The 12,723-nt window shown below is 35.9% G+C and overlaps 1 protein-coding gene across 1 annotated transcript in view; it reads left to right on the top strand.

The window, feature by feature from the left end:
* LOC149088681 (uncharacterized) overlaps positions 1-11,204 on the top strand; it is a 30,948-nt gene extending 19,744 nt beyond the window's left edge. The window contains exons 5-6 of the mRNA XM_089248878.1: positions 5,051-5,129; positions 10,174-11,204. Of these exons, the coding sequence (XP_089105004.1) occupies positions 5,051-5,129; positions 10,174-10,371 (277 nt within the window). The 3' untranslated portion in view covers positions 10,372-11,204. The remainder of the gene's footprint in view (positions 1-5,050; positions 5,130-10,173) is intronic.
* Positions 11,205-12,723: the final 1,519 nt, after the last annotated feature.

The raw sequence follows: 12,723 nt of genomic DNA, 5'->3' as shown, positions 1-12,723 counted from the left end.
CACTGGTCCATATAGGGTTAATTATTGACCCAGATTTTGACCAAAATCTAGAGCTAAATTATACCAAAAATAATAACATTTACGAAACAGAATTATAAGTTGGGAAATTATGTTTGGCCTCCTTAAGAAAAAAAAAAATCCTTCAATTTATTTTAAAAATTGTTGCTGCATACCTACGATACCCTCATTGCACACAGGTATAAGACGTATCTTCGGCTGAAAACCCCATGTACACCAACAGAATGTAGGTTAGTTTTCATTTAAAGTAAATTTTAAAATCTTGATAAGATTTATTTTTGTCGTGACGCTGTCCATGAGCTCTAATCTGAAGATTGCCATGCTGAAGGAACTAAGCAAAGTGTTCAAACTCTTTTGAGAAAATTGGTCCTGAAAAGTGAAGGAAACTTTGACAGAATTGCCAAGCGTTTGTGCATGTGTAAACCGACATGATGCAGCTAGGGAGACAGATAAAGAGAGAAGGTGAGGATGGGTCTATCGAATGCAAGGGGGAAGGAAATAATATGCCGTGTTTCATTCGTTAATATCCCAGAAGTCTAATTAGGAAGCTCCTACGATGGCACGTGATAATTTGTACTTGATGAGTTAAAAGTCAAACATAAACCGTTCCTCCCGGGAGGAATATATCCGCTTGATGGACGACGTCGTTACCCGCTTATAATAATTATTACTACAACGGCTAGTGCATCGCCCTCTACGATTTTCCTACGACCCTTTCCCTTGATTCGCGAATTTCTGGGTGATGAAATTTTCATACGGAATTACACAGGCGAATAACAAAATCGTACGAGGATTTTATAGTTTGCGTTTCTCTTTAAAATGCATCACCAATTCCCCTCTGGCTCGAAATTCCGTGTATCTTCGTACCCCCTTTGTGAATTTTATATTCTTTTCAACCCTTTGGAATACGTTTGATATAAAAGGACTGGGGGAAATGAAAAAGATATTTGTTATAACGATCGGATAATTTCGATGCATTTATTCCGACAAAGTCTCTCTTTGTCGTCCCGCGTGTCGTCTGTGCCTAGTCTCGCAGGTGTAATGAAATACATACCAAAGTTCACTATGGCAGTGTCAAACTGGTGGTCGGACTCCCTATGTATATTCTCAAAGAGAAATCAATCCAATCAGAGACGTAGGACCGTTTTTTTGATGGGGGGGGGGGGGGGGCACAAAATTCTTAAGGACTGGATTGCAATGAATTTCTTAGAGAGAAATTTTGAGTTCTTAGCCTTCAAATAGCATTGAAATTAACAGAAATTGAATATAATATCATATAAAGGTATTTTCTTCCTGTATTCTAATTTTTCAAATCGTCTTGGGGAGGGGGAAGGGAACACGAGCCCCTCATCTCCCCTCCTGTGCACACCTCTGATTCCAATATGTGGTGGGGGGGGGGGGACAAAGCTGACAAAATTTTGCTGATGGGGGTGAGGGAGGGGATCAGTTTTGCTGTAAGGGGAAGTGCTGACTTGAACACTTGGACCATGACATGTGACGCAAACATGACATCGATTCGTCGTTGTACGGCCTACACGACTAGTGACATCCAACGAACGCGGACGGCCGCCACCAACGGAATTTGATTGTCGAGTCCGGACGTGCCAAGGACGTTATAATATTAATTTAGATTTCGATTCTTAGATCACGATTTATCATAATTATTCCGTTGATTTATACTTCTGTAATTGGACTTGTTATTCTGTTATACAAATTCATATATATATATATATATATATATATATATATACATATTTAATAAAATTCCGGATGCACCCATCTTTCGGGAACGCTTTGATATCTCCTTGAGATGGGAAGCGGGGTGCGCCCGGTCCTTCAATGTTCAATGTAAGGGGAAGTGATCAAAAATGGCTAAAAATCTGCTGATGTAATACTTGAATAGCCTCTTATCGTTATATTGAGAGGTAGCATTATTATCAGATGCCGCCAAATTTATGCTGTTGTTAGCATCTCTTCTGAATTGACATTGTTAGTACCACAATAAAATGTGTTTATAAGCATTTATTCGGTAGCAAAAAATTCTAATTGATTAGTTGATGAATGAAATTCAGTTGGTTGTTTCACCCTGTAAAGTAGCTTCCTTTACAATGCCTTTGTATGCTACGAATCAGACCAATGGTGAAAATTTGATTTCACTGTGCATCGAAGATGTCAGATGCATGCTTGTAGAGGAAAGTGTTCATATAATGACTTTAATACCTCTGTTAAATGATACTTCTTTGCCTCTGGACGGATTGTAAAGACCTCTTGGGAATACGTGATGATCACGTTATTATTAAGTAATATGATGTCTTGAAGAATACAGTGCATGTCAGATGACGTTGAGTGCGCAGTCATAAGTTAGGTCAAAGGTTCTGAATTTTTTTCTATCAAAGTCAAAAAAGTACCAAAACGTTGCACAATATTCTGTGCTACTTATAGTTGCTAAGTACTTGAAAGAGAATTCAAAGAAAATCTTTTTATTTGCCATCCATTGAAGGGGTCGTACGACTGTTAAAGACTTATTTGAAGCAATTGATTATTATCTCGTTGAAAAAGGAATTCAACGGTCAAAATGTATTGGGCTCACCACAGATGGAGGAACATCTACAGAAGGTTGCTACTCAGGCCTTCGTGGCAGAAGTCGTCCCAAAATGAAATGGACTCACTGCTCTATTCACAGACGGAGCCCTGCCTCCAAATTTGCAAAACATTCTTGATGAAGCGGTCAAAGTTGCCAACTTTATCAAGGGGAATCCTACCAACTACAGATTGTTTAAATTGTTGTGTGAAGACATGGACAGCTTTCACAACATTTTGTTTTTGTTCACCGAATTAGATGGTTGTTGTCCTGGGGTTAAGTCCGGACACGGCTGTTCAAACTTCAGCACGAGGTAGTTTTTGGAAGTGTTCAAAGCACTTCACAATTTCTTGTCACAAGCCGAGCTAAATTTAACAGTCGGTCACTTGAAAGTATTGAACCGGGGGTATGCCTAATCCTTTCAAAGAGGAATATTTTGAACCGGCTTCATTGTCGATTCCAGAAAAGGAGAAATTGCTAGAGCTCGCATCTGATACCACTCTGAAGATCCTCTTCAATGGCGGAATGGTGAACCTAGTCAGTTTTTGGGCTCGCTGCTGTGAACTTCCTAGAAAAGCCATAATGTTTTTGTTGCTGTTTGTTAGCACGGAACTTATTGAGCGTGCTTTTTTTTCGTATACTTATATAAAAAATAAATATATAAGCAAATTGAATGCAGCTCCAGATTTGAGTTTGTATTTATCCTCTTTTGAGCCTAAGTTTCAAAACTTTGTAATTCAGTGCAGTCTCAAACATCACATTAATTTTTTCTTCCAATTTTGTGTTAATTTGTTTGCTTACTTCAAAAATAAAAAGCTATATTATGAATCCATAATGGGTGAAACAGATTGGGGGATGCCTAGGGGGATTTGGGGTTGGGGGTATGCGGAAAGGAACTGAGTTAACTGGGGGTATGCAAAAAAGATTGGGAACCGCTGCTCTAGAGAATTTCTAACGAATCGGCACATGACAGAGAATGTGTGTTCTGTTTCATGTCATATTCGTGCTGCCATCTGTTTCCATTTTCTTAAGCAAAGATGAAAATGCTTGAATTTTCAGTAATGTGAATGTCAGTATCTTGTTGTAGGTCTGCCTGCTCCAGACCCATCATTTGGGGGGGGGGGGGGCGTGGGCAACGTCCCCCCCCCCCCGGCTTTTGAAAATACACTACAAATGGTATATATATATATATATATATATATACAAATATATATATGCGTACCTTTAGTACATGCTCTTTGCCGCCGCCCCCCCCCCCGGAAAAAGTTGAAATGACGGCCCTGGTCTGCTCTCTGCGGTGAGACTTTTTCAATTGAGAGACCAGCTCGCATTCATGCTTGTTATAGTACTGCTATCTACCACCTATTTTCAAACTTTGATTGCACTGTAATGATTGAAAATTTCACTATTTTACTGTTGTAGGCCTGTTGCTCTCTGTGGTTAGACTTTTTAATGGGGAGATTGGCTCGCATTCTCGCCTGGGAGGTTCGACTGTTGTTCATTTTGAAATAAACCCAGTTTCAATAACATCAGTTAAAGTTTGTGTGTGATGCTTTGGTACAAATATGCAATTTTAATTTACAATGGATAAAGAAAATAAACAATCATAGTTTCTTGTAAATAAAGAAAAATGACCTGAAGAAAAAAGTTTTTGGGGAAACACTGATGCTTCATATAAGCTGCAGTATTTTCATTCAAGTCTCATAAAACACTAGTAATTAAATAAAACTTAATTTTAAATGTTTCACTTGCCATTCAAGTTTTCTTCAAGAGTTTTATAATAATACTGGTTAAATATTAGGCATCGCCCTTAGGACAAAAAAATTTTTTTTAACGAAATGAAAGAAATATTATTAAACAGGCCGTGGATTCAGATGGGATGTCAACGCTCCCTTCTTAAAGCATGGGCCCACTCTGTCACAGCCTGGAGACCTCACAAAAATGAGAATTGGAAATTCTTAAGAATTTGCCAGGTTGGGCCTCAGAAAAATCAGTTGTCCCGGGTTGGGGGGGGGGGGCCCAGGATAGCCTTGGCTGCCAAAGCTAAAAATTAACTTCTGAAACCTTATATGCTACATCTTTATTGCAGTAAATCCATATGAAAAATTATGGGATGAATATAATATTCTAATAAAGAATGTTTGTGTCCTTACAGGGGTTTAAGTTTAAGCCTAATAGAATGAATGATGAAAATGGCGTGTGTGAGACATTTAGCAGGAGGTTCGAAGTACATTATTTAAATAGGGTTCTTCCTGGGAAACCATTATTTGGCCGTAAAAGAGGGTTGGCCATTATAAGAGGGGGTTTTACTGTACATTGAAATTGATTTAATAGACCTATGCAGCAGTCATGAAGACCAATTAAAAGCGAGTGATAATGTATACATTGCAAATATTTGTCTCAATCAGTATTTATTTTCCATCTTTAATTGTTTTTTGAATCTGTTTGCAGGTGTGGCATTCTATACCATTTTGGAACAGATTGCGCTTATTATCAAATGTATAAGAATGTGGATGATAAGGTTTTAACTGTGAGTTCCTTTATATATATATTTATTATTTTTCAAGCATTGTTTATCATGTGATTCAATGATAATTTCTACATTCAGCCCACAACCATGACTGTTTATGCAGGGTTCCCAGCAACCTGGAAAGTCAGGTAAACAAAAAATAATCTGCAACTGCAGAGATAGCAATTTTGAAATTTTCAAAAAAAGTATATGAAAGTATTGGCAGCAATGGAACCCTTGCTGTATTTTTAGACTTAAAAAAAGCCTTTTAAAAGTTATCTGTCAAATAGAATGCAAGCAGTAAAATAAATGATACAATAGGTATAGGGGTTTCCAAATTCCCGACATGTTGGAGCCTTTGGGAACAAGAAATTGTATTTCCAGAGAATTCAGGAAATCACTTATTTGCAGTGGAACCTCGTTTATACGACTCTAATTTATAATACTTTCTCATTTATATGATGTTTAAGTTTGGCTTCAATTATTCTCTACACTTTTTCATATTAAAATATTTCATTTATGCACCACATAACATTACAACGTTTTCACTATGACTCGAATCACAAATTTTGGCAGAAGTCATTTCACTCAGTTGATATATGTGGGAATTTTTTTAAATGCACTTAACATATTGTGCATATAAAACACTGCATTTAGACAAATACATTTAATACACCTTAGATTTTAGTTTACAACCCTTAACAATAAACGGCAAAATATAATATTAAAATTTTGCTATGATACAGTCAATAGATTTTTAGAAATTATGTGTCAAACTCAAGTGAAATGTCAGAAATAACATTCTTCGTAAAATGCCTTATAAATTTTCATTCACAGATTACTTGATGTAAAAACGAAACTATAAAATGGACGTAACTTCAGTTCTAAACACCATATAAACAAAGCAAAGCGTGGTTTGGAATCACAAAAAATAGGGCTTTCATAAAAATGGAAAAAACCCTAATATTTTCTTTAAAAATGAGCTTTTAAACATAGACGGATACCTCAATCAACTTCTATTGATTTAAAATGTTTTTCCACAAGGTGAGTAATTTAAAATTTCTTTGGAAGAGAATTTTCAGAACAGCTTTGGTATAAGGACACTAAATCCTTTTCAAAATAAATAACAGATATATTAAAACGAACGAGCTCCATACAGGGGCACAAAAAATATATATATATATATATATATCTTACCTTTTCTATAGCTTTAATTCTGATCAAATTTTTACAATCCCTTTGATAAAAATAATTATTCATACGTTTTTTGCACAAAATAAAAACTAGAGAATTTCTCTCCAGATTATGTTTTTGAATCTATTTTTTTTTTCTTTGTACTAGTAGGCCCCATCTCAAACGCGTTGACTGTTTCTACACAATCACAAGTCATGATAAAAAATTTTGACAGTGTTGATTTGTGACCATTAAAGACCATTGGCTTTAATGGTCACCCTTAAAAAAAGTGTAGCTCTTTCCAAAATACCCCCCACCTACCTCAAAGACAGGCAGCACCCTCCCCTCTTCTCTTTGCAAACATTTGAAGGTTGTATACAATCATGAACAAATTATTCTCCCATTTGTATAATAGTGTTTTGGACATTCAAAAAGTGGACAATCATCACCCCACTTAAAGAAAAAGTAATTGAAAAATTCCTGAATCACTCTTTTTCTCCCCTGAAGTGGGGTTGTTTCAGACCCTTGTCCAGCTGTGCATTTTCATCCTGTACCAACCTTTATCTGTGTTTAGGATTGTTTAAAAAACAAAGTGTTGCTATATCAGGGCTGTATAATGTATAGGCCCTAGGAATCCTTCTGTTTTCCCTCACATTTTTGGCCTCTCTACTTACAATTGCGAAATAGCCTGTCATTGTGATGTGGATGGGAAAGTAAAATTAATCTAAGAAATCACAAAAGGCAGGGTGCTTTCTAGGAGAGTATCTACTGAACACTTTCTATGGAAAAATGCACAATACATTCTAAAAGGCAAAGTTTCTTTTCAGATCTTATCTTGTGTTCATCTGTGGGTGTTCCCCAAACAGGCTCATAAAATGGAAGAGGAAAGAAAGACTTTTTGTTTTGCTTCAGGCTCTTTGTATAGTTCTCTCAGTATTAGGATTTTATAGCAGGCACAAAGTTACTTGTAAAGTTTTTAGAATTGGAAACTGAAAGCTCCGCCCCCCCCCACCCCCTTCCATGTATCTTTCTTTCCCCTATTTCTTTTCCAAGCAATGCTAGAGAAAATTGATTAATTTTTCAATGAATATTCCCTATTGATTTCTTTTTTATATTTTATTGCAAGTGTTACTGTGTTGCAACAGCATTTTTCCAGAATTCTCGGGATTTTGGGAACGGGAAATTTTGTAAAAAATTCCTGAGTATGAATGGGTGGGAATTCTTGTCCGAAAACCGTAAATAGGTACATATAGTAACTAAAATGGTGTCCCACAGGGTTCTATTCTTAGACCAATTTTATTTCTAATCTTTGTTAATGATATCAATCATTTCTACCTACATGGTTATTCGATTAGCTATGCTGATGACACAGCTATTTCTTTGTCATAACAAACATATACCATGTTGAAATCTGATACTAAAGAGGATTTAACAAGAATTAACACTTGGTTCAGGCATAATAAGTTAACTTTTAATCTCAGCAAAACGAAATGTTCAATTATATAATAGAAATATTGAAACTCTTATAATTCGATGCCATGAGTTGGGATGTTCTGACTTGAGGGCTAATTAGACTGGGACCTACAATTTATTTCCGATTCTGATCAGCAGCGTTTTTTATCCTCACTGAGAGGCTGGTGTGCTAACCCCTTGATGTGGGACTCCCTGCGGCAGCAATCTTTTTCTGTGGTCATATCACTGTTTCTCTTGTACCTCTGTGTAGGAAAGTTTTCTTACAAGAACGAACAGGGTATTGAACTCACGACACCTCTAAACATCCTTTGGTACTTCAGGCGAGTATCTTATTGACCTGGTCTACCGCGCCCCTCACTTATTATATATGCTATATTTGTTTGGGGAGGTGATTATGAGTCCAAATTGAATGTTTTAATAAGTGCTCTGAAAAAAATTACAGACAATGCCCAACGAACACACATCTTCGTCGAAGTTTTCAATATAATATACAACCTGAAAAAACATTAACCCAAAAGCAATTAATATATTTAGCTCCATTATATTTTAATAATCTGCCAAATGAAATAAAATATGAAAATTAATTAAGAGCTTTCAAAAAACTAATTATTAATTACATCAATCTTTTACTACAATAAGAAGGTACTTCTCAGCCTTCAGTACACAATGTTGTCTGTTTGTATATTTTGTTTTTACTTGTTATTACGTGGAAGTGTTTGCCACCACAGAAATATTTGTTTGTATACTCTGGAGGAATCAAGCATCTGCTTGAGTAGAATATTGTATGTATATATATGTATTGTATTTTTCTTTTCTCTCTCTTTTTTTCAATAAACTAATTATTATTACAGACATGCCAGCATTGGCTTAAATGTTGTCAGTAGTGATGAATGTGTGTGTTCAGCTTTGCTAGCCCCCCCCCCCCCTTCCCATGGCAAAGTCGTAGCACAATAAAAAATACTCAAAGTCAGTTTAAAAAAAAATTAATTGAAAGTTCATTAAATACATAATGCACCTGTTACCACTGGAACCTAAAAACGCTGGGGCCACATGAGCCCCCTCCCACCTTCCAAAGCAACTTTCCGAAGTCGTAGAGTCCCTTAGTAAGTCATGAATATTCAATACAATCCCAACTTGCACATGCCCTTGTGAATCGTATATAGAAACTTCTAGCAACCCTAGACCCTCATCCCCGTTTTCTTCGTATTAGAGCACCTACAACGAAGCATTCTTTCTGACATAAGTTCTGCGAGCTCGACCATGCACTTGGGAAATGAAGCCAGGTCTGCTGCACTGAACCACTCAATAACTTGTTTTTAGCCCACAGCATGAGCAGTTTTGATTGAAAACAGGTTTTTGCTCGTTCTGGCTCGAGTAGAGCGGCGGGTTTAGATGCAGTTTTACATATCGCCTTCCACACACAAAACAGATGAACTCTGAATTTGACTTCTCTCGAACTCTATCACATGTGTATTCATTGTTGTGATAAAGATCAATGCAATTTTTAAAAAAATATATAAGTAAAACACAGAATGAAACTCAAAAACCTGTTTTTTTTTAAACCGATTTCCGTAGTATTGAGAGTGTCTCCAGTAGCCCCATAGTTTATTGCGGCTGTCTGTAGAAACAATGGACAATGCGTAGCAGTTGGCAACTCTGTCATTATTATTATTGAAATATGAAACTTTTGACAAAAGTCAGCAGAAAAAAACCTAAAAAAAAATCAGAAAATAGAAAAACTTTTGGAAGATTAAGATTGCAGTCGAACTCGCTTGTAACAAAGTCATTGTATAAAAATTTTGTTATATCCATATCAGCTTAATAAGAATCGGAATGCAATATGAAATTCACTGGAATATATTATGAAGTACTAATGTATTGTGGCAGCAAAAAATTTGACAGGACCAATGCAAAATTGCTTTATCATCAGTATTCCAAGTACGGCTGCATTTTGATGATGAAACCAAAGTGTGCGAAAGTAAAAGAGACGCATTGAAGAATGATGTACCCACTTCCTGTACTAGGAACATACTGAAAAATTATTAACCCTTTGTGGTTCAGAGGTTTTCTGGCACTTTGGTGGTGCAGTTTGTACGTTATAGTACCTCCCTCGCAATGAGGAAGGCCCCTGTATGTTTGTCCCTTTTCAGTTTTTGTATAGCTTATGAGTTCTGCTATGAAGCCAAATTCATGGGTGATTTCCTATTATCATAAGTGTGTTGTAGCAATGAAGTACTGTTGTTTCCTGATGCTACCCTATGTCAAGTCCACCTCGACATAGAAACCCAAAAGCTTGTTTATCTATGTTTGCATGTATTTAGGTTATCATTCAGATGATTGTGGCATCATAAATGTATTTACATATGGTGATACATATGATTCAGTTCATTACTTATTTCATTTCTCTTCCATGTTGTAGAATTGGATGAAAAAAGACCCAGAAAACAGAAAGTGTTGCCCGTCATGTAAATCGCCTATAGAGAAAAATGGAGGCTGCACTCACGTAACCTGTTGGAAATGCCAATGCCATATGTGCTGGCGGTGCATGCAACAGTTTCAAACAGACAAGGAAGTTTATGACCACCAGCCCAAGTGCCCTGCTTTAAAACGACTATGATTTGTATTAATGTCGACTTGGTGAATATTGAAATTATTATTTGACTTGGTGATTTTTCCCCCTACGCATACCATTTGTTATAATATGAATCTATTGAATACATTACACATCAAATGTTTGTTTGTGGTAGTCCAACTATTGTGTTATACCTTGTATTATGTAATACCAGATTATTATTGTATATTTTGAAATTCCTTATTATAGGGCTTGACAAATACCAAATAATAATGTATCCGCCAAATTTTCTAGGAGCCAAACATTATTTTCCCCAGAGAAAAATGGCCAAAATAATTTTTTTTGGGGCTTTTCTGGTTCCCGATGACCAGAGGGGTTAGATTCCCATGTGGGTAGAAACACTCACATAAACACCGAAATTTCTGCATTGTCCTCGGACTCCAATCATCACACATAGATTTTTTTTCTGCCAAAGCTGATTTTTTTTTAGTCACTGTGGTTTCTGGTATTTGTCAAGCCTTTGGTTTTTATAATCACTGATTAGTATAGCTGAAGTTGTTTGCAGTATTTTCATGTTGACACTATTCCCATCTATTCCACACTATTCCCATTCTATCTATATACACAGGGAAAAAGTATTAATTTTCAGAGACGTTTTTGGGGAAAAGATGGGGGAGTGGGTTTATATATATATTTTTTCACACAGTGCAATTTTTTTGCAATTTGACTCTTAAACTAATGTTGAATTGGGCAACAATGCCTGTCCTGAGATTTCATGCATGCAGGGTCTCAAAAAATTTGGGAATCAAATTTTGAAGCACCACTGTACAATTTTGAAAGTCGATTTATAGATAAATGAATAAATTTTTATGCTTATACATGTATAGCAACATGATTCTGTGATTTATAAATGCACAATATTTTTGCAAGTTGTACATTGTGAATTTTTTTTAACATAATCAAAAGTTTACGAATAAATTTCTATATTATATGTTTTAAGAATTTTTTTGTATGATTCAAAAGGGTGGTAAAAAATATAGATTATATATGGTAAAAAGTATGATTTGCCGCCCTGCCATAATCATGAAATACTATTCAAAAAGTTGTAATTGTCCGTTAGCCTGTAATTGTTTGAATCCAAAGCATCATCACCAAACAATTGACGGGAAAAGTATCTGTCATTGTTGTCTAAATCAAGTGTTTATCACCCCTTATTTTATACTTGTGGCACCTGGTCTTTTTCTCTGTGTCCCCCACCCCTCATCTACAAAATGAGGATCTTTCCACATATTAAATTGATTTTTTTTAAAAATTTCTAACAAAAAAATTCTATTAATATGATCGGTTCCCAGAACCCTGGACAAAGTTCCCTCTTGTCGTGGTTTCATTCAGGGCCCTCTCAAGATCATGGGGCCTCTGGACAAAGTGATGTTCTGGGGGTCCTGTACTTTGCTAGAAGTAACAGCTTAAATATTTGCATACTTATTCGTGAAAATCATATCACCAGGTATGATCGTGTGTCACCCCCCCTCCTCCTCGCTCATAAAGCCTCCAGATGGGCCCATGCATTATCATGGCCCCCCTGGTTCTGCTAATTTCTAAAAGTAATCTGTACTTTTACCCACCATATTTCACTTAAAAGCTAAATTTCTTAATTTCTGAATAATTTCACAGCTCTCTGTGACTTCCCCCCCCCCTTAATCACCTGATTTTAACACGTTCCCCCCCCCCCCAGAAAATATCCTAAGACCATATGGCTCAAGGTTGAAAATCACTTGCCTAGATACTTTGCTTCCCAACCATGTGTAGTGGAACACCTCTACCATCTCTCAGTGTTGTAATCTTTTTTTTTATTTAGCAAAGAAATGTACAAGCATACATATACAAATAGAGACAACTTTTCATCCAAGGTGAACATGACTGTCACATACTGGATGATGGGTTATTGATTAAAAAAAAGTACAATGTGTGAAGAGGGGAAATACCTATATACAAACACTTTTACATAAACACAAATATAAATGAGGAGGGAAATTTATAGTTAAATATCAAATAATAGATATGTGAAGGGGGAAAACAAAAAAAATTAATAGTAACGTCATTGTGGCAATGCATGGTTGGTGCATTTTAAATATCGAAATTAGGGATAAGTATGATTTGAATAATTGAGCTACTGCCAGAAAGGCAAAATATTTAAAATGTTAATAAATATAATGGGAGAAAATCAATTACTTTGATTAGTGTGAGGGGCGATTTCTGTAAAAAAACAAGACTAAAAGTGTGTGCACAGAGATATCATCAATAGATATCTTTTGAGGTACTTTTTGTACGAGTAAAGAGAGTTATAAAACTTAGGTATTAGGTAAGAGAAATGAATTTTTTTTATGTTTTTGTGAA

This window comes from Pholcus phalangioides, unplaced genomic scaffold (genome assembly GCF_987345545.1).
Source record: "Pholcus phalangioides strain wild (caught in Gottingen) unplaced genomic scaffold, Ppha-v1.0 ptg000003l_1, whole genome shotgun sequence".
NCBI lineage: Eukaryota > Metazoa > Arthropoda > Arachnida > Araneae > Pholcidae > Pholcus > Pholcus phalangioides.
This window is presented reverse-complemented; position numbering and strand designations above follow the sequence as displayed.